The sequence below is a fragment of the Protopterus annectens genome, chromosome 1.part1, assembly GCF_019279795.1.
Source record: "Protopterus annectens isolate FY-2018-M chromosome 1.part1, PAN1.0, whole genome shotgun sequence".
In the NCBI taxonomy this organism is placed as follows: Eukaryota; Metazoa; Chordata; order Ceratodontiformes; family Protopteridae; genus Protopterus; species Protopterus annectens.
Genome location: NC_056726.1, coordinates 882,860,197 through 882,886,833, shown reverse-complemented (window position 1 = coordinate 882,886,833; position 26,637 = coordinate 882,860,197). Strand labels below are relative to the sequence as shown.

The following is a 26,637-nucleotide window of genomic DNA, read 5'->3' as shown; positions in this document are numbered from 1 at the left end:
TGGGTTGTTGTTCTATATATATGTATATAAATCTAAATATCTGTATCTATATCTATATATATAAACTTAAAGTTCTCTTTTTGAATTACCACCACCAATAAGTGACAAAGAATAAATTTAGAAGGATATACTGAGCATGTGTAGTATTTCAGCCCTTAATTTGCTTCATACAGTAAAAAAGTAAGACATTTTGTTTTATACATGTTTGAATCAGACATTGCTGTATGTGCATTAAGCAATGTAAGAATTTAGAGTACTAGGCAAGCCACAAGAAGGCATAATGGTGCAATCAATAATATTACCAGATTATGTGCTATACTGTTGAATCATTTTGTACTAGAATTGTGATATGTTAGTTCAGGTTTAGCTATTTGTATCAATCTCAGACTTTATTTGTATGTGTCTGTATGACGTTAACTTGATGAAAATTGTAGTCTGGAGCTAGTTATTATTATATATGCTTTTAAAATATAATATGTAATATTTTTTGAAAAGGTATATTATTCAGAACTAGCTGTACAGGACTGATATCTTGTCTTTTTCAACAAAACAACAATAGCCTAGTATTTGGAGTGGCTGCAGTTTAAATACATTGTTTACTTCAGTGAGTTTATTTGATGTAGTTTGATTAAAAGTTAAGAAAACATTTTAGTTTAAATACTATTTTATTTCTCAGTGAATTCTATGTAAGATAAATGAAATATATATTTGTTACATAATTGTTGAAAACATTTGTAGAAATATTTTTTGTAATATTTGTTGTAAAATATATATTATTTAGGGGTTATTATAGAATACAAATAAGCCTAATTAGTTAAGAAGGATCAGCGTTTCTAGGTCCTTCTGACTGCTTATGTAAACTGAACAGTTGAAACAGTAGGATCAAAATTTGCAAGGGAGTATAGGCTAAAGGTTTAGCTCTCTCAGTTTAATTTCTCCAAGTCTTTTGGATTTCTAATACCATGATGGGAATGGACCCCATTCCTAAGTCAAAGTATTATTAAAGTTTGTGAGATCAGCATTGTCTCAATCACTGATGTTAGCCAAAACTGCTCTTCACAGAACACACAATGTGCCCAGAATTGACTCCTTTTGGAATTCATATGAGTTACATGTATTAGCAGCATAAGGAAATACGACTATAAATTATGTTTTTATGACAGACATTGTTCCTACTTCTACTGGAACTGCTTGGGTATCATTCTTTCACATTGCCCCCATTTCTGCCTGCAAATCTTGGTATTTTATGACTTTGTGTCTGTCTGTGTGTAAGATACTGTAATCATTGGGTCTAGCAATTTCAATGATCGATGCTACTTTTCTCTTCTTTTCATGAACTACTATATCTGGCTTTCTCGCATCTATGTTTTGAACTGTTAGTAATGGGCAATCCCATGTAATATAAACTTCATCATTCTCTATAATGCTTTGTGGCTCATGTTTCCAATGCCTCTGAGCTACTTCAATATTGTAATGTTTGCACAATCCCCAATGCAACAGTCTTGTCACATTATTATGCCTTTCAGTATACAGGCCCTCTGCCATTAGTGTATTATATCCAGCAACAAGATGTGCAACTCTTTCCAGTTCTGTTTTACAAAACATGCATTCTTCTGTTTCTCCCACATGTTCTGTGGACTTTGTAAGTTAATATGTGCATTGTCCACTACCATGGGGCACAAATATGAACCTTTCATCTTTTGGTTTAAATTCACCTCTCCTTAACCATTCCTGCATCAAATCCTGATCAATGTGAGGTTGTTTCAAGAGTTTTCTGTACTTACAAATATGTTTATGCCTTTTCTACATTACTTGCCTTCTCATCTGATCCTTCTCTTTATATACTTTATATACTTTCTTTTGTTTTTTGGCTCATTCAGTTGATGCCTCAGTTTTGTCTACTTCTGGTTCATATTGTGGGAGGTTGGCATAATGGTTAAGGTGTTTACCTTACAGACACAAAGTAAAGGGTTTGATTCTCACATGGGGGAATTGGCTAGGCTTAAAATGGCCCACAAGGACAGTTAGCCTTGTACTAATCTATAGGTTCATTGGTTCATAGGTGTTTACTAGGCTAATGACCACAAGGGCCTTTTTAGGCCTAGCCATGCATCCCAAATCTCTGGCAAGTTCTGATACCCTTGATAAGTGTAAGCATGGGCCTGGGAGATGAACCATTTACAGGTTACCTTGGTTTGAGTTCCATTCCAACATAATACCCATGTGCCTCTGCTAAACCAAGTAGGGTAGTCATCTTCAATTTGTTCTCTTCATGGTTCAAAATGTTCACTATGTTTGGATCTGATGAGGTCAGCAGATACATATGAAGTCAGATCTATACAGTTTCGATGAGGCTCATACATCCTTCAGAATGAGGAAAATATAAACTTGATATGCACTAATCTTTATAAATTATTTAATAAGCATGATGCATTTTTCTTGTTTTCCTGCCCGACTGATCCAATACTTTTGGGGGCCAGTCAATCACCCCAAAACTGTAGATTAGAATAGGAAGAGCACATTGGTTTACAGCTCAGACTTTGTTCGTAGATGTCAGGGCTGTTGTCAGTATTAGTTTTAGACTTCTAAAGTATTCATTACTTAGTTTTGTTCGCATTTGTTCATGTTTTATTGTCAATCCTTCATTAATTCTCAAATATTTATACACTCCCTCCTGATCAAGTTCCTTTATATGACATTCTGTCCCAGACTGATATTTTCTTGGTACTGCAGCCTTCCTGCTTTAAATGTTGCTTTTGTACATTTATTAAGACCAATGACATTCTTATATCATCTGAGAAAGTTTTGACCACTTCCAGTTTTACCCCCCCCCCCCTACACACACACACACACTAACACCATACCTCTCAACCTCTTCAGCACAAGAAATCTAGACAAAGCCTCTCATAATGGCGGGACAGAAGGCCAAAACTAAAGACACATTTAAATATACTTAGAAACTTAGAAAATTAATAGAACAACAAGTTTTTCATTAGTACAAATTTTCTGAAGCATATGAAGTCTAACACTCAAATGTCTGCCATTATTTTCTGACTTCATCCCTCAATGATTTGCTAGAGATTTTCCAGAAAACACCATTTGATGAGAAACAGACCAAATAAGGCAAAAATCTGGACAATTGACAGCTATGCTCTCAACAGGCACTGCTTCTTATTCAAGTCTTGATTTAAAAAAAAATACCTTCAGGGTCTTTTAACATGATTGTCCATATCAACTCTGCAGTAATTTCTGTTAGCTACCAACATAAATCCAGGACCTGTCTTACTTGGAGGGAATAGAACAGTTGTTTAAATTTCCCTCCAAGTCATAACTGCCGACAAAAAAACATATGGCAAGTGAGCAACTGTTCATCGTCAGCCACAAACATGGAAGTTTTTCCTTGTTCTTCTCTAAAAACTCAAGGCAAGCAGCTGCTCAGCTGTGAATGTGGAAATGAAGCTGCTCAGCTGTGAATGTGGAAATGAAGCTGCTCAGCTGCAAACAGAGAAGTCTCTTTTCTTTTCTGCGTTTTAATAAATTGTGGATGAGCAGCAGAACGATTCTTTTTTCATTTACGAGGTTGGTCGTGCACGATGCCTGAAATCCAGTTGGTTGCCAGTAAGCTCACTGACCCCGAGAATTCATTGTACGGACTCCAGTTTCGGAAACAATGGGCTGTAGCTTTTAAGATAGCTTGCAGGTTCACTTTTAAAAAGGAGTATCATTTTTCCTGTAGTCAATCAGGGTGGTATGTGTTCGGGGTGTGCATATAAGTAGTTCTTACTCATGGCTAAATCTTCGTGTAACAATGTTAATGCTTTTATCCAGAAGGTATGTACTGCATCTGGGTCTGGGATTTTCCATTTAGGAGATTTTCTTAATTTTGTCTCAGTTTCTCTGACCTTTACTTCATCCCCTTTCATACCCTGTGCATTTGTAATTCTTAATCTTTTTTCTTTTTCTTTTTTTACTTCTTCTATCCATTTAACATCTTTGTTATGTTCCACAATGTCTTCACAGATATTTCCCCAACATGTGTCTTGTTCTTCTTTTTTGGTGGAGTTTCTATTCCATTTGCTTTGTTTCGCTATTCTCTATGAAACTTTTTTTGGGTCATGAATGAATTGTTTATTTTGTACTTTTTCTTTATATTTATCTGCATATCTTCTAAGTTTTTTTCTGCCTGTGCTGATATTACTTTATTATATGCAATAGTATACTACAGCTCCTGGTCTTTTCTGATACTGCACATTGGGTTTATCACATCTATCTTTCTAAGTATTTTTGTGGATATGTTCCCTCTCCTCTACTTTTCTAACAGCAACACTTCTTGTGATTGCTTTATAGTTTTCTCTACTTGATACTTCCATGATGGCATTTGTTGTCTTCCCTTCTTTTCTGTTACTGGCCTGTGTTTTTGTGATAAGACTTTATCTGTTATTAATTTAGCTGCAAAGTAATATATCCTATTTATTTCTATCACATGAATTTTTGTGAACAGTCTTGATTACTGTGTTCATTTGTTTTATCAACTTCTAACATTTTTGGTCTTACTGACTTTCTGTAATCTATTTTTTTCTTTGATCTCAATATGTCTATCCATCTCAATTAATTCGAGCAACTCTTTTCTTAGATAATTTTCTTCTAAACTAAGGGCACATTCATTGTTCTCCGTTTTCTGTGGGCATTCTACAGAAAGTTCCAGAACATGTCCTGTGAAATATTTTTTTTAGCTTCATCCTGTGTCTTCCATTGTTTTTTCCTATGGGAACTCACTGGCCTGTCACTCCACAACACTGACTGAGTCAGAGTTGCCACCATTTCCTGTTCCTTCCCTTGCTGTGCAACTCCAATTAAACTTTTTACTGGTTTCCTACTGAAGGCTCCAAAGTATCTTCATATGGCAGCTGATCAGATGCTTCCCGCTCCACCGCTTTCTCCTTAATTTAGGGAATCATTGTTCTATCATATTGTGATGTTACCAGATTTAGATTTTCCACAGTAAAGCCATGACTTCACAGACAATCTGTAACTTCAGTTTCTGTTTCTTTAACGTCTGCATTACTAATCCTCTCTTCTACTTTCCCCGTTGTTTTCTTTGAATTCTACACTGTCATTTTTCACAATCCTCACACCAATGCACCTACCAGGACTGGATGCTTTTTTATCCTGGGACAGCTGTCTTTTTTATTTTATAACCTACTTCTTTTCATGATATATGCTATATAAAATACTTGCTGAGATTTTGTAAAAGCAGGGTCCACCTTGTGAAGTTACTCACTAAGACATGAGGATGAATTCCATTCCAGCAGTACCACTCTGCTTTGCTTGCTGATTTTATCATCCCTCCATCCGTACCCCATAGCTCTCTATACATATTAGTCATTGTAAGGTAAGATATTTTATGTTACTTGAGAAGTACAGTACATATTTGTAGTTGTATTTAAGTGTACCTTGTGTGAAAAATTGCATGTAACACTTCAAGAGAAATGTCATGAGTAATTTTAAAAACCAAATGCGATATGCTTTTCATGTTAAATAATTTTATACACTGGTTTCAATTGTCTTATAATTATAATTACAATAAGTTATAGATTCATTTTTTACAAATTTGAGGTACAGTTATATATGTTACAGTTATGTTTGGGTGTGCATATGTGAGCAACTATTTTAATTAATTTGAATTTAGGTTTTATATTTAGTTATATATGCTGGAGAAGATGTTTGACTCCAGATTTTATATTTAGTTATATATGCTGGAGAAGATGTTTGGTTACAAATTTTATATTTAGTTATATATGCTGGTGAAGATCTGATTAAATATTTTATTTTTATTTATATATGCGCCGGAGAAGACATTTGACTATAGATGTTATCTGTCTTTATATGTGCTGGAGAAGATCCAATGTGGGAAGTCTAAATGGTCAGTTTATGAGAGTGGCATGTTTTGACCCTAGGAGCATCTGAAAAATAAATAATTATTTGACTGAGTTATTGCTTTCTAGAATTTGACTAGCTAGAGAATTTTATTTTTGTTTCTTTATTGTGAAATAAGCATCATCTGTGTTAAAAGTGAAGATTTGCAGGTTTTCCCCAGATATGTGAATATGCGTTATAAAAAGGTTTTTGAAGGACTTTTTTGTGAGGAGCACTGATGGAGCATTAAGAGGATAAATAAGAATCAAATGCTACGATTCTATGGGAAAATGAGTGCACATGGCAAATATACGGAAATGTCATTTTTATTTTGGTTGCCAGTTCTGCCTTTTAGGTTTATGTTTTAAGAACATAAAATGAGGCTTTTTGATATTAAATGTGGTGTGGGAAATTAAGAAATGCATCGTCTAATGTGTAGAATATTAAGCACATTTAATGACAACAGCTGTACTTTCAGATGGCTATGTCAAAGAGGAGATCTGTCAAATATAACCTCAAAATGAATCATACCACTTTAAAATGGTTAGGACACAAACCACAAGAAAGAATGCACAAAAATAAATACACTTATTTTTGTGCATTCCTTCTTGTGGTTCCTAACAGTTTTAAAGTGGTGTGTTTCATTTGAAGTTATAGTAATTGTTTTCAGTTGGATTTAGATCTGTCAAATATGTTTTCTTTTTATTGGGAAAGTAGTTGCAATGATACAATGTCAGTATCAGGCTAATGACCTCATAAGATGTCATAAAATAGGCCTGTTCCACAAAAACTGAGGTAGAAAAGACTTTATCCCTGAACGATAAATCAACTTTTGTTTTGAATAATTGGAGTCAGACTGTCTAAATCATTTCATTTGTATGATAGAAAAAATCCTTCTCATTGAACCTGCTTTTCTGTTTCAATCTACTAATAAATTGCTATTTTCAAATGATTCACAAAATCCCAAATTTTGTCTGAATTACATTGGTATAGAACTCATTGTAATGCCAAACTTGCTGTTACCCTTTGATTTTCAGAGCTGTAATACAGAGATTATTCATTGACAGAGGTGCTCATACACCAGGTAAAGCAGAGTTGCCTGTTAAGTAGTGCAGGTGGGAAGCTACCATTTTGTGTTAGCTTACTGGGATTGGAAGCCACAGTTATTTAACAACGCTGCTTTCACATAAACTGGTATTAGATTGCAGCATGCTTAGAGCTTTACTGAAACTTTGCTTCAGCTAATTTCTGCCAATTTACAGTTTTCCTGAAGATAACACACACACACATCAATTGCACTCTAGTGTATTTCTTTGGATTTGTGCCATTAGGAATAACAGTCAGTATTTTCCCTCTTTGGCATACTAACACACCTTAAATATTTCTTCAGTTAAACTTACAGTGTGTGGTGTGTGATTTAGAAAGATATTTATGTAATTTACTTAACCTACATATTCAGCCCTGTGTGTTTTATTACACTAGTGAGAGCAGTATTAGGTTTGAGCCCCCCCCCCCCCCCGCTTCCTGGTGCAGAGTGAGGTTACTGGTGAAATCAGGAAAAGCTCCCAAACAGAGACAGAATGCCAAGTTAATACAGCTGCAAAAGGGATTTGGCTAGAGTAGGAGAGGTCCTAAAGATTGCCTTATGTAAAGATGTTACCTACATTGTGTGTATTTGTTAAGTTGGTATTTCCTGCAGTGGTGCAGAGTCATGTCACTATTTTTTGTCATCTACTGCTTTAGAGTGAGAATCTCCGGAATAATTTTCCATTCACTGTATCCTTCCTGCTGTAACCCATTTTTCACTCTAGAGTTCTACCCAGGCATTCTGCGGCCTGTCTCTCAGCTGTAAGGCGCTCTGACATACTGCTGTTCATTTGGCTCTTGTCTATCCCTTGTCTGCTACTTATATCTCGCGCCCCACTCCCTGTCTACATTCTCCTGTCTGGGCTAACATTTTTCTCTCTTCTTCTACACCCTCATATTCTTATCTTCTGCACTGATGTGTTATGTCTCTTACTAATATTATTTGTTATGTCTCTTACTAATATTATTTGTTATGTCTCTTACTAATACTATTTGTTATGTCTCTTACTAATATTATTTGTTATGTCTCTTACTAATATTATTTGTTATGTCTCTTACTAATATTATTTTCCTTCTCTGTCTTCTATCTTTCTCATCAAAACCCACCATCTTGTTGTGTTAGCTTTTAACACTGCCACTGCTATTGCTGTTTCCTAGCCTATTAAAACATTTTACTGACCTTTTGCTCTTCCTGAGTGATTTGATTTGTGCCCACTTCACTTTGCCTCACTATGCTCGGCGCTGCCTACCTCCATTCTGACCACACCTAACATTACTTCATTTATACTTAACTTATCCCTCCCATCCTAAATTCTATCTTATTATGTAGTATCCTTAACCCAACTTCAGGAACTTAAACTCCTCCTTAATACTAAACAGTCATCTGCTACCCGTCACCTCACCTCAACTTCAAAAATATGACAGACACTCTTCTTGCCATTATATGCACCCAACTACTATTTCCAGTGTCCTTATCTGCATTACATTCTACTCCTCAGTACATCTGACTCTTTTCCAATACTGTTGTTACTCCTCTCTTTCAGTTCACACTAATACATAATTAAAACTGTTTCACTGTAAGCTCAAATGGAATATTCCTACTCTTGTCATGTATTTATTTTTTATTACTCCAAATTGTGTGTGACAGTATTGTAGAACTGCTTTATGTCACAATATTTTCCCCACCTTTATCCATCTTGTTTATAATGGACTAGCGAAGAATATTAACATCATTACTTCCCTGTATTCTGCTACAGATTTGTGGATGTATGTGCAAGAAAATGTATATTTTAACCATTAAATTGCTACACTCTTGAAAAGTGAAAATCACCAGCAAGCTTACACACACACACACACACACACACACACACACACACACACACACACACACACACACACACACACACACACACACACACACATAACAACTATATTAGGCAACTGATCACAGGGAGCACAATATGTCCCACCATATACTCCTTTAAGCAGACACATTTAAAAGTTCATGCCATCCTTTCCAAGCACTTAAAAGTGATCACATCCCACATCAAGCAGGGCCATACATGATAACCTTGCTGCAGATTTGTCTCTACCCATTCAATCATCAAGACGTACCTTAAACACAGACTATGTAACTTTGCATGACTTGTGGTGGTAACTTTTTCTGCAGGCTGGGGATCTGTCAAGTTAGGAACCATCCCTACAGTCAGTCATGTTTATTTGTTGATGACGATTTAGGTCGCTAGTATGCATGTTTATAGAGCCACTGATTTTGCAAAGAAATGAAGGTCAGCTAGGACTGGATCTTTCACAACTTGAAAAGTGAGACCTGGATTAACTTATAGCAGCTGGTGGGCTTCTGAGTGTAAGGAGAGTTGTGCCAATCTGTAAGGATAGGTGAAGGATCTAATGCCTTAAGTTTTTCATTTAAAATTGCTGCGGCCTTTCAAGTTGAATGATATACTTGGATTTGTACATACCAAAGCAAGCACTGTATTTGATGATGGGTCTGAAAAGGGAAGACTGCAGTGGTAAGATAACTTCTATGGCTCTTCAAAATATTCCCTTAAAAATTAATGGGGCTAACTAGAAGCATTCCTGATTATTGTGGAAAGACTGAATGACAAAGAATTGCCCACATAAGTCTCTTATGACCATATTATTTGAAGAGGAATTGTATTTAGCCTAAGATCATTTTCAGAACACCAGATATGTTCATGTTCCAATCCTTAATGGAGCAGTTAGTATCAGTGTGAGTGGTAAGAGTGCCCAGTCATCAGCCATCAGCAACAATTAATACGCAAAGCCATAAATACACATCAAGCCTAAAACTCAAAGTGTACCCCGGATTCCAAAGTACAGCAACTTCAGACTAGTATGTACAGGTAGCAGTTGGACGAAGGGTACAACATCCACAAAAACACATTAATGCATTTATAACAAAGAGCAAAGTTAACAAAATAATTACAATATTCAATACAAAATATTCATAGTTGACTGATAACAATTTTGAATCTCACAGTCACAAACAACACACTAAATAATGAACTTAAAAAAGAAATAAAAATAGCAAAGTAGAAAGCTAACACAAGCAACAAGAAAAACAAAATAATGCACCAAAGAAAAAAAACTACAAAATTAAAAAAAAGAATGCAAAATTACCAAAAAGCCTCAAAAATCACTTACTCAAAAAAAAGAATAGAAGGACAAAACAGTTTCCATATATTCTGTTACATTACAAAACTACAGGTTACTCTTTTCAGAATTTGTACCCCTGAAAAAGTAAAAGAATGCAAAAAAATCCCAGTGAAACCCTCATCCTCTCAGCTTGTATATACACATCCATATCTATATCTATATCTATATCTGTATATATATATATATATATATATATATATATATATATATATATATATATGGATCTATCTTAGTACATCGACATTTCAAAATAGCGAAAACGGATTAACCGACACGAGAAGATCGAAAGTCACTTCACCGACGCCAGAAGATCGACAGTTCACAAACACGACATCGCATACACCCGACACATCATACCAACAAACAAAACACATCCCCTATCCAACACCCACACACACAACACAAGCACACCAAAATCCTCACAAACGAACACTAACCCATACATACACAACTATCTACAACCCTAACCCAAACCCTTACCCTAAGGTCCGTCACTGTCGCACACTCACCTAACCCGCGCCCTAACCCTAACTCACTTATCCCACCCCTACCCCTACAAAACACCAGCATCGCACACTTACCTTACTCGCACACTCACCTAACCCGCGCCCTAACCCTAACTCCCTTATCCCACCCCTACCCCTACAAAACACCAGCATCGCACACTTACCTTACTCGCACCCTATCGTCCGTCACTACCGCATACTTACACATCCTTTCCCCATCGCAGTGTTCTCAGCGTCGGTATCTTCCTCCGTCGGTCTTCTGCCTTGTCGATCTTCTGGCGTCGGTGAAGTGACTTTCGATCTTCTCGTGTCGGTTAATCCGTTTTCGCTATTTTGAAATGTCGATGTACTAAGATAGATCCATATATATATATATATATATATATATATATATATATATATATATGAAATCTATCTCTCTCTCTCTCTCTCTCTACATATATATATATATATATATATATATATATATATATATATATCTGCATCTATATCTATATCTATATCTGCATCTATATATCTATATCTGTCTATCCGTCTGGCTATCTGTATATATTTATATGTATACCAAATCCACAGCTGTAATAAAGTAGAGAGAAGGGGAAAACACTTAAAGTGTACCTCTGGTTTGAATAAGCATACTAAATGAGATAAAGTGTACCATGATGCATAAAATTCAATCAACCATCCCAACGACTTTTCCTTAATGGAACTTAAGTATACTGAGCAAGGCATTAGACCAAAGAAAAGAAAAGAAGCCAAGATGGTCCTTAAAAATATAAAAGGCATTAAGCAATGCAATCCAACACTCTTAACTGAATAATATTGAAATAATTAATACATAGTATGGCATATCAACTTTCATCAACATAATTCAGAAAAAAAAATAAAGTGAAAAGGGATGTGTTGGGCAAAAGGCTTAACATGGGGAGTGCAGAAGTGCTTGCCTCCGGTAAAAAAATACTTTGAATAACACTGTGTATTCTATTTACCAATACACTGTACAGCCTTTAGTGCATGTGATTCAAGTATTTATGAACTTAAATTGGTAGTGTCAGGGAGTTTCAGCCAGGTTATTTTGATGCAAGGAGTGCAGTTTTGATGAGATATACTAAACCCCTATTTAAACAGGAATCTAAAAAAAAAACAGATAATTTTGGAGATGAACTCTGGTAAATTATACTGCGATTCAGGAAATGCATTTTTTCTTTTAATTCCATGTAGTATGAAATATGGATTTAAAGTCATGCGTGAGATTTCATTCTATTTCTAAAGCAAAATAAACTGTCATTTTATTTATTTATTTATTTATTTATTTGTTGATTTATTTATTTGTTGATTTATTCATTTAGTTTTGTTTACTGGGGTAGTGCACTGATCAGAAGTGACCATTTACAAACACAGACCGGATAAAAAAACATTCACATGAGTACACAGTACAATTATATCTTAACCTGTTATCTTGCAAATGGTTCCAATGACACTGTACAGTTATTCCTGCTGTACAGTTATTTCCGTCACCTGAGTATAGCCCGTATTCTATCTGTACTGACTCCTGGCTGTGTAATAGATGGATGCCATTTCACAACTACTACAGGTCAGCACTGGGATGCTTGCTTTTATAATTTGTGCATTCATCTGCTCTGAAGTCAAACAAAAAGCTGCATTTAATATGAAGTACTCATAGCAACTTATATGTCAGTGTGCTATTTATTTCAGTTTCTTAGGGTAGCTGGTGTTCCACATCTCATTCAGATGTGGTCTCACCCTTTACTCATGAAAGTAGGCCTTAATAAATGATGCCCAGTAAAGTACAGTAAGCAGTTCTGTGGAATGCTAACTGCACAGATGCTTTGAGAGCACCTCAGGCATGTCTATGCATCACAGGTAAATAAAAGAGATGTTTACTGAAATAAAAGAACTAATTGTCTTTTAGGACTATGCCATAGACAAAACTTATAATGACCATAAAGCTCCTTTTGTTCAGTCAAAATGTGTCTATTGATGACTAGGTAAACGAAATAATTTGTGCACTCCTTAGAGTATGTTGACCAAGTTACTTACATAATATTCTATATGTTGTATCTTTGAGATACCCAAAAAGTGTGAGTTGTGTCATAATAAGCAGATAGTTTGGTATTAATATCCTAAATTATTATTTTCTGCTGGTGAAAATAGCTAATAAAAACAAATACCTAAAGGGTCGCATGAAGTGTGAAATAAACAGTAAGCATATTTTTGAAACAAGGCTAAAGTAAAAATAAGTACAAAAGAGCCCCAATGTATGATGCTAGTACCTTAAAGAGATTTAAAATAAAATTATTAGAAATCTTATTTCTGGCATAATTTACAACTTGTTATACACATGGGTATCCCAGTTATAACATATTCATTTGTCAGAATGAAATGCTCATTTATTAAAGTTATGGTGCATTGGGTTCAGATTTTTTTTTTTCTTTTTTGACATGCTTTAGCTCCCCCAGAATGGAGTGTTATGAATGACCCCGCCTTCAGCAGGAAACCACGATGTGCAAAGATTGACAGGACTCACCACTGCAGTTGCGAGCCAGGTTTCCACATGAGTGGCACATATGACAACAGCATATGTCAGGGTATGTACAAATTCAAATACATCATTAAAATATTACAAAAACTAACTCCAACATTAACAGTAAGCAATGTGAAGAGGAATATAATTTAGTAGCAAAACAAATAATATCAAGTACACATGACTGCCTCCTAAATGTCCATGCTTATTTCTGTTTACAATTAATATTTTCAGTTGTTAAAACTCAAATTACCATGTTTTTGCATTAATCGAGACAACTGAATTTGTCTGCTGTCAGTATAACTCCTGGATTAGTCATATCTAGTCGTATATTACAGAGCTTCAGACAGAGACATAGCAGTAACCTACAATCATAAAATGAGTTTATTTATTATATTTGTTAATCAAGCGAGTGAACTGGTCTTCAGACACTTTTCAGCCACTACTTCTGCCAAATAGGCAAAGACAAAAAGTAACAGAATACAGTAAGCATGAACAGTTAATACATTTAGTATTAATAAATCAGGATGTAAATACATAAATAATTGCTTAGAACAGCAACTTCAGCATAATACTACAATACCATCTGCCACATTATCATAGTTTGCTAATCCTGAAAACTGTTTGCTAGATAGTTCATTCTGCTTAGCCAGTGGTCAGCTATTATACAACTGAGAATCCAAAGAAGATAGTTTAGATGTCAAAACATGCAGTGTCCTGTCAATACTGTGGAATACTGTCTGGTTGTCTTTTTACTATACTCTGGTGGTCTGTGGGGCTGCCATCTCTGTTTCAGGCAAGCAGATTTGTTATGAAGGATGTCAGGTTACAGTGCTGAGTACGATTCACAACTGGTAGGTCATGATGTTTTCTCCAGGCACTCTGATACAACTTTAATAATTAATTGACAGGGTATTATCACTAGTATTCAAAACTTATATCAGACATCTGTTTGACTATTATAATTCCTTCTGTGCCTGTACAAGAGGACAACTGAGAAAGCTGGAGGGAGTTCAGAGGAAATTTCAAAAAAAATTGTGCAGCTGAAGAACATGGGATATGGATCATGATGTGAGACATTAAAATTATTTAGTGTCTGTTAATTGGGCTAAATTAAATTTGGCATACAATTTTTTTTATGATCCAGCTCTGCAAATCATGTTCAATTTAGAGGTTAATGCTCATGTTAAAATGCATAACATAACAATATGCAGTTTATAATGAAAATGGGCAATTCTGTGATGAGGTCTTAGTATAATTCTATTAGAATTACAAAACTATGGAGTGACATTTAATTTAATGTTGCTAAACAATCTACGAGCTGGGAAACTTTTAAGAAAAATTTAAATACGTGGGCTGATAGAAAGGCCTACAAACCATATTTGGAGGAATCAGCATTTCCTGATGGCTAATCGACCTAAAATTCTGTCTTTGAATTTATGAAGTTATAAACTTAATAAAACTCCATCTTTTTGGCCATGTCCATGCTGACCAGAAGCAAAATGATTTCATATTCTGCCTGCTGCTTATCAGAAAACACTGTAATCCATATGTCTCATTAATCATCTTATTTTGGTTGCCATAGTTTGTGAATATAAAGGCAGCGGTAGTATTAAAACTCCACTGTGTTCTCCCACTTAAGGTCACTCAAGACACGAGATGTAGAATTATCCAGGAAAATAACATGTCTAATTATATAATATTAATAAGGGAATAATAAACAATGTAAAATAATACTTGTAACCTCCATGATTCATGCAAAAAACCAGGGTGTTATTTTCTGAATACTATTGTTGTATATTTAGATGATTGCTATGCCTGTGATAGACCATTCAATAGAAGCTGATGAAATGAGTTTAGGAATAGATAGATCCTGGTTATTGGGGGTGCAGTCAGGAAGACAAAGGCTGAATATGTCAGGAACAGCTTTCCTTTTATTTCCTTTTGAAATACTGGGGCAATATTAGGTAAACATTTTATCGTTGATAGAAGCAAAGTATTTTAGCACAGATACACATTTGAGAGAAGGGGTTGGGATGCTGAGTTTATATCCTCCATATGAGTGGAGGATATAACCATGTTGTGCTGGCATCGTCATACAACTTGCTGACCGAATAACATTTGGGTAAGGCTTGATGGTGGTTGTCTAAGTCAATGCAACCATGAAATCCCATGTAGAGTATCACAACCAAGCACTGTATCCTCAATCATCACAGAGATAATTAGTAAAAAGGAGATGGTCCAGCAGAAAATATCTGTGGGGAGAATGAGGAGTGAGAATGACACATTACCTGTCTGGTAATGGCTAATTATGTTTCAGGGTCAGCATTTTTTAAGCTGCAGTTGTGTATTAATAGGTCAGCTGTGTAATGCAAGTCTGATAAGTCACACCATGATATACAGTCAGGGATCCACCAATCAGGCATTTTATAGGACTGTCTTAAAACAAGCAGAATTGGCCAGAAACAGCACAGTACTCTTTTAAACTTTTATGTTCAAAGACGCACTGAAAATCAATGTTAGAATCATTCTTTTTTAAAAAAAAGCACATAAACAGATGCATTACTACAGCTGATAAGTAGTCCCTAACTGTTTTCAAAATACTAGGTAGTTGTTCGCCAAGAAAGAATTATTGTCATCTTATCATCCTTCATTGTTACCAAACATCTACTGGGGGACCACAAGGATGGTGACCTGATATGAATGTTGGGTTCTGCTAGGCAGTCTGCCATTAGTCAAACACTGATATCTGGTTTCTAGTAGGAGACGTGTGACGGATCCAGTATATTATCTATGATAGTGTTATGGATAACTATTGAAATGGTGAGACTTGCAGTGCTGAGTCCCAAAATGATGACAAAAAAAGACAGAAATACAGGAGAAAAGCAAATACTGAACACTAGTCTTCTTTAAATTTAAACCTGTTTTATGCAGGGGACAAGCTCCCCACATCCCCCAAAATGTACTAACATCAAGATGACTGTACCTTGTAGGAAAGGCAATATTGTGAGAAATCTCGGATTTAGTATATATAAGTCCAGATTTTCAGTCATTCGGACTCAACATTCTGGCATTGTGAGTCCAGACATTTCAAATGCTTATCCAGTACTGTGCAGTACTAGTCTATCACAAGCAATGCTGCAATCATTACTGACTTTTTTGTTCATTTGTGTAAGATGATTAGGCTTAGGAGCTTCTTTTCTGAAATGATCCAGAAACACTGTCTGGATAAGTGACTTGCTCAAAAGTACATACTGTGCTATTGAAAACTGAAGGAATTCAGCTTAGACCTACAGGATAAAGCCTGTTAGTAGCTCATACCATTAACCCTCTGAGATTTGCTATTTGGTATTTAGTTTGGAGATATTCAAGCCAATAGCCCAGAATTGTGGTTGACCATGTTAGCTGATGGCTGCAAGCTGGACACTATTGTCCACTCATCCACTTATACTAAACAGCTTCACAAAGTGCTGGAATATGCAAAAAAGTGCAGCACAGTAACATTTGGTAAAAAAGCTGCTCCCACCGCATGTGTTATAAGTGGTTCTCATCTTCAAACAGATACATTCATAAGAGACATGGGCATTATTTGGAAGACTGTCTCTCAGATGATCATTTTTACACCATAGCCAAGAAATCCTTCTATCTATCTCACTTAATTTACCCCAAAATATGTTCATGATCCAAATAAATCATGTTCGGTATTTACTTTTCTGAGGTACAGGCCAACGTGGGAGGACTATGGCTCACCAAGTTCGCAGATGACTGCAAACTGGGCGACATAATCGACTCTCCAGCTGACACAAACATCCTTCAAAAAGGTCTCGCAGAGACAGATAACTGGTGCCAGAGCCATGGTCTAAAGCTAAATGCCAAAAAGTGTATAGTCATACCCTTTGGCAAAAACAATGTGCCCACAAATTACCACATAGGTGGTAACCCATTAAGTACAGAGAAAGTAATTAGGGATCTGGGGACCCAAGTTGATAGCAATCTCTCCTTTGACAACCACATTGCCAAAGTGGTTAGAAAGACCTTCTACATAAGCCCACCTCATCATGAAAGGATTCACATCTAGATCAAGAGAGGTAATCGTGCCCCTTTATTCATCCCTCATCAGGCCCATCATAGAATACAATGCCCCCTTTGGGATGTACCTTACCCGACACCTGCAGCAATTAGAAAGACCCCAAAAGTACCTCACAAGGAGGATCAAGGGACTCAAACAGATGCCATATGCTGCTCGGTTAAAAAAACTCCAGCTCTACTCAGTTGCATACCGCCTACTTTGAGGCGATCTATGCCTGACATATAAAGCTATGTCCAACCCAGAATTAATGGACATGCTACACCTCAGTAAATCTAAATCCCTTAGAGCCACGCGCTTGAGGGACTTGAACCTCAGCACAGAAATAAATAGAACATGCTGGAGGGATAGATTCATAACCCAGAGGCTCCCTTCGCTCTGGAATAGAATTCCAATTCATGTTAGACAGAGCACCTCACTGACTCTCTTCAAGAAGAATCTTGATGAGTGGATGGGGGATCATAGGTTTGTCCCAGGGATTACTTCTGTGTCACTATTAGACAGAGGCACAGTAAACTAAACTTTAAAAAGGGCACAGTATACTCAAATCAAGGGGTGGCGTAAGCCAAACACAATCGGGCTAGGCTTATAAATGCCCCAGGGCAGATAGCCTGGTATGAACCTATGAACCTTACAACTGCACTCTTCCCTTACTCAATCCATCATCAAATACAGTTCCCCCTCTGGTATTTATTAATCCAAGCACATCACTCAATGGGAAAAGCCCTAACAAATTTTAACCAATAAGATTAAAGGCCTTAAAATCCTTCGACTATTCTGATAGATTAACACAACTCTTCTTTTACTCCGAAGCCTACGCGCTGTTTTGAGGTGACCTGTGTGTTGTTTTTTTTTTTTTTTTTTTTTTTTTGTGCAGTGAAAGACACAATCCTATATTGGCCTCATATTTCTTCACAAAAGCCAGTGGTTCTATAAATCTACACCAACAAAAAATAAGACTCACTGGAGGGATAGGCTCCAAACTCAAATTATTCCCAACCTATTGAATAATTTACTGATAATGGTCAAGCAAAGTGCTACTTTGCTTTATGTTTAGTCTTGATGATTGCATAGGTAGGCACATATTTATATCAAGGTTATCATGCATGAACCCACTTAATTGGGGAGATGGATACTATTAATTGTTTGTAAAGAGTGTCAAGAGCTTTTAAGTGTATATGACCAGGCATCATATGTCTCCTGTGATCTATCACCTAGTGTTGTTCCTATGTTCTTGTGCGAATAGACTTAATTTGTTCCATCAACCTGACAGTCCTCAGTAAAATGTGTTTGGAAGATAATCTCATACTTGGTTTGGAGGCCACATGCTCAGCTGTTTTGTGATAATTCTCTTGTTCAGACTGGGACATGCTGGAAGAAAACATATGTCTTACAGATCATAATCTAATTACTATTCCATCTAGTGATACCAGATCACCTCAGTCCAGCCTTGGAGAAACTGTGATGCACAGAACATTCATCTCTGTGTATGTCTGAGAGTTATTTTTGTACAAATTCACCGACTTATTTATTGACTCACTGTTGCATGTATGGAAATACGTATTGTGCAATGTTAATATCTGGATCAGAGACAAACTCTTATATTTTAGAAGAGAATTATTCAAATGTATAAGCATGCAAGTAACTTCCATTGTTGCATTTGTAGAAGAATATTTACTGAACCCACTCTTTTAGATGGATATGTAGCCCTTAGAAATGGTGGTGGAGCATCATAGCATTGCATTTAGTTCTGAACTCCAAACTTGACTGAACAAATTAAAGTAACATTAGGACTGATATTTCTCCATTATGTCCTCTAAGAAACAAAATCATTGTTATAAATAAAAATTACAGTAAAATATCACTGAGCCACCCACAACGAGCCCTCACGGAACAAATACCCAGTGCTACCATTTAATAGAGATAAAATACCAAACTTGGTCATGCACAAAAAAAAAAAAAAAAAAAAAGAAAAAGACAAGCACCTAATAGCAGACCCCCCCCCCCCCTATTCCACTAAATAACTAAAATTCAAACTGACGTACATACCTGGTCAGGGACAGTGATAAATCTCCAAATGAAAATAAAAGCAAAAACCCCGCAGGCAGGAAATGAAGCAAGCCAGGAAGAAATAGGAAGTTAATAAAGTGCACGCAGAGAAAAAACACTGGTCCCCACAACAACAGAAAAGGAATTCAGTCATACTAACCTAATATACACATAAACATACAGCATAAAAGAGTAAGACAGTGTATAAATACAGAGGCATATTAAAATAGTAGTAAAACACGCATAACAATTACAATAGAAACCCATTTAAATAAAAGTAATATCAATACTATCAGGTAAACTATCTTATGAGAACTTATTGCTTAACACTGCCATATAATATGCAGTAATCTATGCTTTGTTCCATCTTGTTGCTTAATTAAATTGTTACATATTTGCATAGAAATATTTCAAGCACAGGCAATAATGCCCTTCTAGCCTGCCAATATACCAAAACAGTCATTCCCAGAGTCCATGGTGTCTTTAAACTATCTAAACTAGTGTTTGCTTTAATATAATTTTGTAGTCTATTTCCTGCATCAGCTATTCTGTTAGAGAACCAATTAGTACACATCTCATTCCTATAGAACCTTCTACATAAGTTGTCATATTCTCTGCTACTTTTTAATAACTCAAACATTCCCAGAGATTGCTGTTTCTAAATGCCTTATATTCCTGACTTGAGATCTCCTCCTAAATATTTATACGAGACACTACACAAGTTCAAATATTTTATTCTTTCATAATAACTTATATATTCACATCCATGGAAGCTGTTGGTGTATTTATGTTGCATTGGCTGATAGGACTTAACTACTGTCCAAAGACGAAAGAGATGAAAAACTCACTTTTTATTAAAAAATAACAAAGCTTTCGGGAAAAAGACCCTTCCTCAGTGTTATATAATACATTAATAAGTAAAATTTACAACTCTTATAGTAAGAACCAGAGACCACATGACACAGCCAACCTATAACGAAACACAATAGAACAATTTAACAATTTAAAAAGCAATTGAAACCATTAAGGTTATACTACCCTTAAAGGAAACATCATTATTTTAAGAATATAGAAACTTGTAAAGCTTTACATAAAAGAAATTCAACAAACTTTTATGAAGCTTTGATAGAGGCATCATAAGACATACATTAATAAAGTAATAATAAACATTTTTTAAAAATTTTATAAACATTAATGATATTGTTTCTGTCTAAACTCTAAATGTGGTTTAATAGTAACAGTGGTGTTTAGACCAGGCAACTTATCAGCATTTAATCTAACTATCCAGTTAAACTCAACAACATCTAACTTATTAGTTATATCACCAGATCTTATACTTTTAGCTACTACTTTTAAAACTTTGAACTTGAAGTTATGCTGTTCATTATTGTCCTTTCTATGTTGTGTTAGGGCGTTAGTCAAAATATAACGCCTCATTTCTGATTTATGCTCAATAATTCTTTCCTTTAAGGATCGAGAACACTTCCCAACATAGAAACTTGGATATTCTGTACATGTGGCCAGATATATCACATTAATAGTTCTACATGTAGCATGACAGTCTATCATATATTCTATCCCATCTATCGGGTGTACAAATGATTTCTTATTACATATGTCAATACAACAGCTAAAATTATAATATGGTACAGTTCCAAGTTTATTCCCAATGGGTGATGTATAATTCATCTCAAAATCCTTATAATACAACCTCCTTTTCAAATTTTGCATGTTTCTATATGCAAAGTTAGGAATAACATCCAATATTTTACTTAACTGTGGTTCAGCCATAAGTATACGCCGATTTCTATTTATTATTTGTTTCACATATTTAGACATATTATTATAAGTCATAACATATCTTATTTCATTTTTTGGCTTGTTTTCCTCATTTACCTGATAAACCTTTTCACCAAAAAATGGACATGCATAATCATTTCTATTATTTAATATACGATCCCTAATTTCATTAACCTGGATCTCATTATAGCCTCTATTAAGAAACTCTGCACACATTAGGTTCATTTGCTGTTCACAGTTATATAGGTCAGTATTTAATCTACTCACACGCAGTAGTTGACTTTTAACTATACCTTGAAAAACATGGTTTGCATGCATGCTATTCGCATGGGTGTATCTATTAACTTGAACCTTCTTCTGAAACACAGTAGTTCTTAACGTATTATCATCCTTTTTAAATATTTCAACATCCAAAAAGGAAATCTTAGTATCTGAAGAACATGCAGTAAATGTTAGAAAATTAGTAGTATTATTCAAATAAGCGACAAAATCCAACAAGGCCGAAGGTGTCCCTTTCCATATAAAAAAACAATAAGCAACGAAACGATGATAAAATAAAATATTATTTCTATATAAATTCTTTTCACTATATACATGGGATTTTTCCCATTGACTCAACACTAAATTCGCATATGTGTTGGCCATGGGAGTACCCATGGCTACACCAGACAATTGTAGAAAATATTGTTTATTGAACATAAAAACATTTTTCTCTAATATTATTTCCAGAATACTGCATAGGACTTCTATATCTCTACCTGAGGTACTGGTGTTTTCATGTAAAAAACTACGTATAGCATTGATCCCATAATCATTGGGTATCTTAGTGAATAAAGATGCTATATCCATAGTTACCATCAGATAGTCATGTTCATTAGGTTTTATATTCCACTGAAACAATTTCTTTAAAAAATCTCCTGTATCTTTAATATAACTGTGACATAAATTCAGATATTTACTTAACCTTTCCTGAATATAAATTGATAGTGGTTCTGTTAACCAGCCTCGACCAGACACAATAGGTCTCATTGGTGGTTTAACAAAGGATTTATGTAGTTTGGGAATACCATAAATCACAGGGATAAGTGGTGTTGAAACAGTAAAAAAATTAAACAGACCCAAATTGATATCATCTTGTGTCTGTAAATCATATATAAACATATTTACATCATAGATAATTCTCTTAACATCTGAAAAAGTGATTTCTCTAAAGATTTCACTATCATCCAAAAGAACATGCATTAACTCAACATAAGCATTTCTATCAAATATTACGGTAGCGCCCCCTTTATCTGCTTGCTTAATTATAATATCTGTTATTAAGCAATAACTTATAAGCCTTGTTTTCATTATAAGTTAAATTATAAAAACAAACTTTTAATTTTCGTTTAGCTATAGCTTTAGTTATATTTTGACTAACGCCCTAAAACAACATAGAAAGGACAATAATGAAAAGCATAACTTCAAGTTCAAAGTTTTAAAAGTAGTAGCTAAAAGTATAAGATCTGGTGATATAACTAATAAGTTAGATGTTGCTGAGTTTAAATGGATAGTTAGATTAAATGCTAATAAGTTGCCTGGTCTAAACACCACTGTTACTATTAAACCACATTTAGAGTTTAGACAGAAACAATATCATTAATGTTTATAAAATTTTTAAAAAATGGTTATTATTACTTTATTAATGTATATCTTATGATGCCTCTATCAAAGCTTCATAAAAGTTTGTTGAATTTCTTTTATGTAAAGCTTTACAAGTTTCTATATTCTTAAAATAATGATGTTTCCTTTAAGGGTAGTATAACCTTAATGGTTTCAATTGCTTTTTAAATTGTTAAATTGTTCATAGGTTCATAGGTTCATAGGTTCATAGGTTCATACTAGGCTATCTGCCCAAGGGCATTTATAAGCCTAGCCCATAGTTATGTGGCTTTCGCCACCCCTTTAGTTTGAATAAAACTATGCCTATTATTTTGCTGTGCCTCTGTCAAGCAGTGACACTGAAGTAATCCCTGGGGTATATCTGCGATCTCCCATCCATTAGTCAAGATTCCTCTTGAACAAGGCCAGCGAGGTGCTCTGCCTCACATGTACTGGGATTTTGTTCCACAGCATAGGGAGTCTCTGGGTGATGAATCTGTCCCTCCAGCACGTTCTATTAATAACCGTGTTCTATTGTGTTTCGTTATAGGTTGGCTGTGTCATGTGGTCTCTGGTTCTTACTATAAGAATTGTAAATTTTACTTATTAATGTATTATATAACACTGAGGAAGGGTCTTTTTCCCAAAAGCTTTGTTATTTTTTAATAAAAAGTGAGTTTTTCATCTCTTTCGTGTTTGGATAGATTGGTTTTCTGCTCTGAATAGAGAAGATTTAAACCGTGGTTACAGCTGTATATTTATTAGGACTTAACTACTGCCCATGACATCCACTTAGCTGAAAAGGAAGAAATGAATATTCAAAAAACATAATGCAAAATCCTCTGATATTAGCTGTTTTATCTCTGTCCCACCTCATCCCATTACAGAAACATCTTTCTCAGTAGATTAGGTAGAGCCAAATAAATGAAGAAGGAAATTATCATGATTCAGAACAAAACATATCAGAAAACCAAATTGTTTGGCAGATACAAATATGTGCAAGTCAGAAAAAGCTGGCATTTTATGAGAATTGTATAGGAGAAGCTGCAGATATCTACTATCTCAAAAAAAAAAAAACTTTTAAGACTATTGTATATACATATTTTCATGTGCAACTGTTAGCTAAGTTTTTGTCTTGTACTGTGATAGTCAAATAGTATTTGTCTATTTAAATGGCTTGACAATTTCTCCCAAGGCCACAACTGAAAATGAGCTTTTCAATAGGCTCAAACAACCTATCCACGTAAACAAACTGAAATATATAAATAAATAATTAAATGTCAAGAGAGTGTTAATTAAAAGTTGCAGAGAAAGTCTTGTAGCTGTCCCCGAAAAAAGTTTTACTACAGCAAGAAATGCCCTAAAAGGAAGACTGAAAGTCTAAGCTAAGAGAACAGTCCTATTAATACCCCAGAAATAGAAGGCTATTGAAGAAACCAGAAATATATATGGTCTACTTGGAAGATGATCTTGATGTCAAAGACTGAAATGTTAAATTTATTGAATATTTACTGATGAGTCTTAAGATCTTATTTTGATATAAAAAGCCATTGGTATGCTTATTGTTTCGATAAATAAAATTAAAAAAAATATATATATATATATATATATATATATATATATATATATATATATATATATATATATATATATATATATATATATATATATAGATAGATATTTATATATATATATATATATATATATATATATATATATATATATATATATATATATATATATATATATATATATATATATATATATATATATATATATATATATATATATATATATATATATATATATATATATATATATATATACATACACACACACACCATATCCATTTGTGTGTGTGTGTATGTGTGTGTGTGTGTGTGTGTGTGTGTGTGTGTGTGTGTGTGTGTGTGCGCGTGTGTGTGTGTGTGTGTGTGTGTGTGTTGGGAAAAAAAGTTGCAGCATATTGTGTTATCTTTAAATATGCAATGTTACCTTATTAATGTTCAACGATGTGCATGCTGATTGGCAACAGCAATCATCATGCCTATTGTAAATCCTATATTACTCACAGGAATAAGTTCAGCAGTTGTAGCTACTGAGAAAAAAATACAGCTGCAATATTCTGCACTCCACTAAGCAAGAAAAAGAAACACGTGTACTACAGTATGGAAGGCAAACTGCAGCATTGCTGCCATGTGCTCAGGAGTCCACATGTATTTTGACATAAATAATAGGATGCCAGTGCACTCCTGATTCCTAAGGAGGATCCCTGATGGTCTAATGGTTAGGATATGGAACCCAACCCACTTTGGTATTGACAAGGCCAAGTCATGCCTACCCAACCTGGTGGACATCTTTGAGAAGTTCACTAAATCAATGAATGAGGGCAAAATGGTTCACACTGCCTATCTTGACCTGGCCAAGACATTTGACACAATACTACACTCAGGCATTGTTGACAAACTCAAGAGGTTAGGTATAAACCCTTATGTCATCCATAGCTCACAGACAGGGCACAGGAGGTTATAACTGATTCCATCTCTACAACAAGGTCACAAGCGGAGTCCCTCAGGGATCAGTCCTGGGACTGTTCCTTTCTGGCATTTACTTGTCTGAAATCAAGGCCAATGTCAGTGGCTCCTAGCTGGCTGAATCTGCAGATGATTGCAAACTAGGAGCAGTCATACAATCTCCCACTTACACAAATGTTCTCTATGAAAACTGACATAGACAAATAACTGATGTCAGAGCAATATACTAAAACTAACTGCCAAGAAATGCATAATAGTATCTTTCAAGAAGTCATCCTCCCCTGATAACTATCATATTGACAACACACCTCTAAGAGTTGAGCCAGTAATCAGGGACTTGGAGAAACACATAGGCAATAATCCGGCCTTTGACCATCATGTGTCTACAGTAGTAAGAAAGTCATTCTCTGTTATACAACTTATAAACAAAGGTATGGCATCTAGGTCCAAGGAAGTCATTGTTCCACTGTATTTGGCATTCACCAGACCTATCATTGAGTACAGTGCTCCCTTTGGTTTGTACTTAACTAGGCACATACAACAATTGGGATGTCCACAAAGGTTCCTCGCTAAAAGAACACAGGCCATAAGTAACATGTTCTATGTAGTCCAACTCAAGGACCTATCCTTGTATTTTGTCTTCTACAGGCTAAGGGGAGATCTATGCCTGACATTGTCAGTTACCATCTTGATGGACCTTCTGCTTATCCACAAAGCACCAGAATTACCTGTTATAAAGAATTAAACCTTGCCTGTGATATCAATAGGACCCGCTGGAGAGACAGATATATGCACCAGAGACTACCCTTTCTCTGTAATAGGCTCCCCATCAATGTGAAGCAGAGTTCCTCCCTAACCCAATTCAAGTGTAACTTTGGTAACTAGATGGGGAACAAGAAATTCATCCCTGGTTTGACACCTGTGTCTCTAATGGACACAGGGAGCCTATAAATGGTTCATCTTCCAGGCCCCTGCTTGTAAATGTTTCATCTCCCAAGCCCCTGCTTACACTTATCAAGGGTACCAGAAGTTGTCAGAGATTTAGGATGCATAGCTAGGCTTAAAAAGGTCCTTGTGGTCATTAGGCCTGTAAACACCTGTGAACGTATAAGGAAAAAAGTATATTAACCATAATGAACTTCAAAGACATTGACTTATAAATGTCCTCTGCATATGCAGTGCATTATGAAGCCATCCCTAGCCACGAAAGATAGTGGTGAAAAACTACAAGACCAAGAAATTTTGAGATACAATGCCATTAGTTTAAAAAGATAA

At 35.2% G+C, this 26,637-nt stretch overlaps 1 protein-coding gene across 3 annotated transcripts in view; it reads left to right on the top strand.

The window, feature by feature from the left end:
- The window catches only part of FBLN7 (fibulin 7), a 1,104,237-nt gene that overhangs the window by 669,865 nt on the left and 407,735 nt on the right, over window positions 1-26,637 (top strand). For 2 of the 3 annotated variants that reach the window (XM_044078936.1, XM_044078943.1), the window contains exon 5: window positions 13,178-13,315. The exons of the other annotated variant lie outside the window; for it this stretch is intronic. In XM_044078936.1, coding sequence (XP_043934871.1) covers window positions 13,178-13,315 — 138 coding nt within the window. The remainder of the gene's footprint in view (window positions 1-13,177; window positions 13,316-26,637) is intronic. 3 annotated transcript variants of the gene reach the window in all.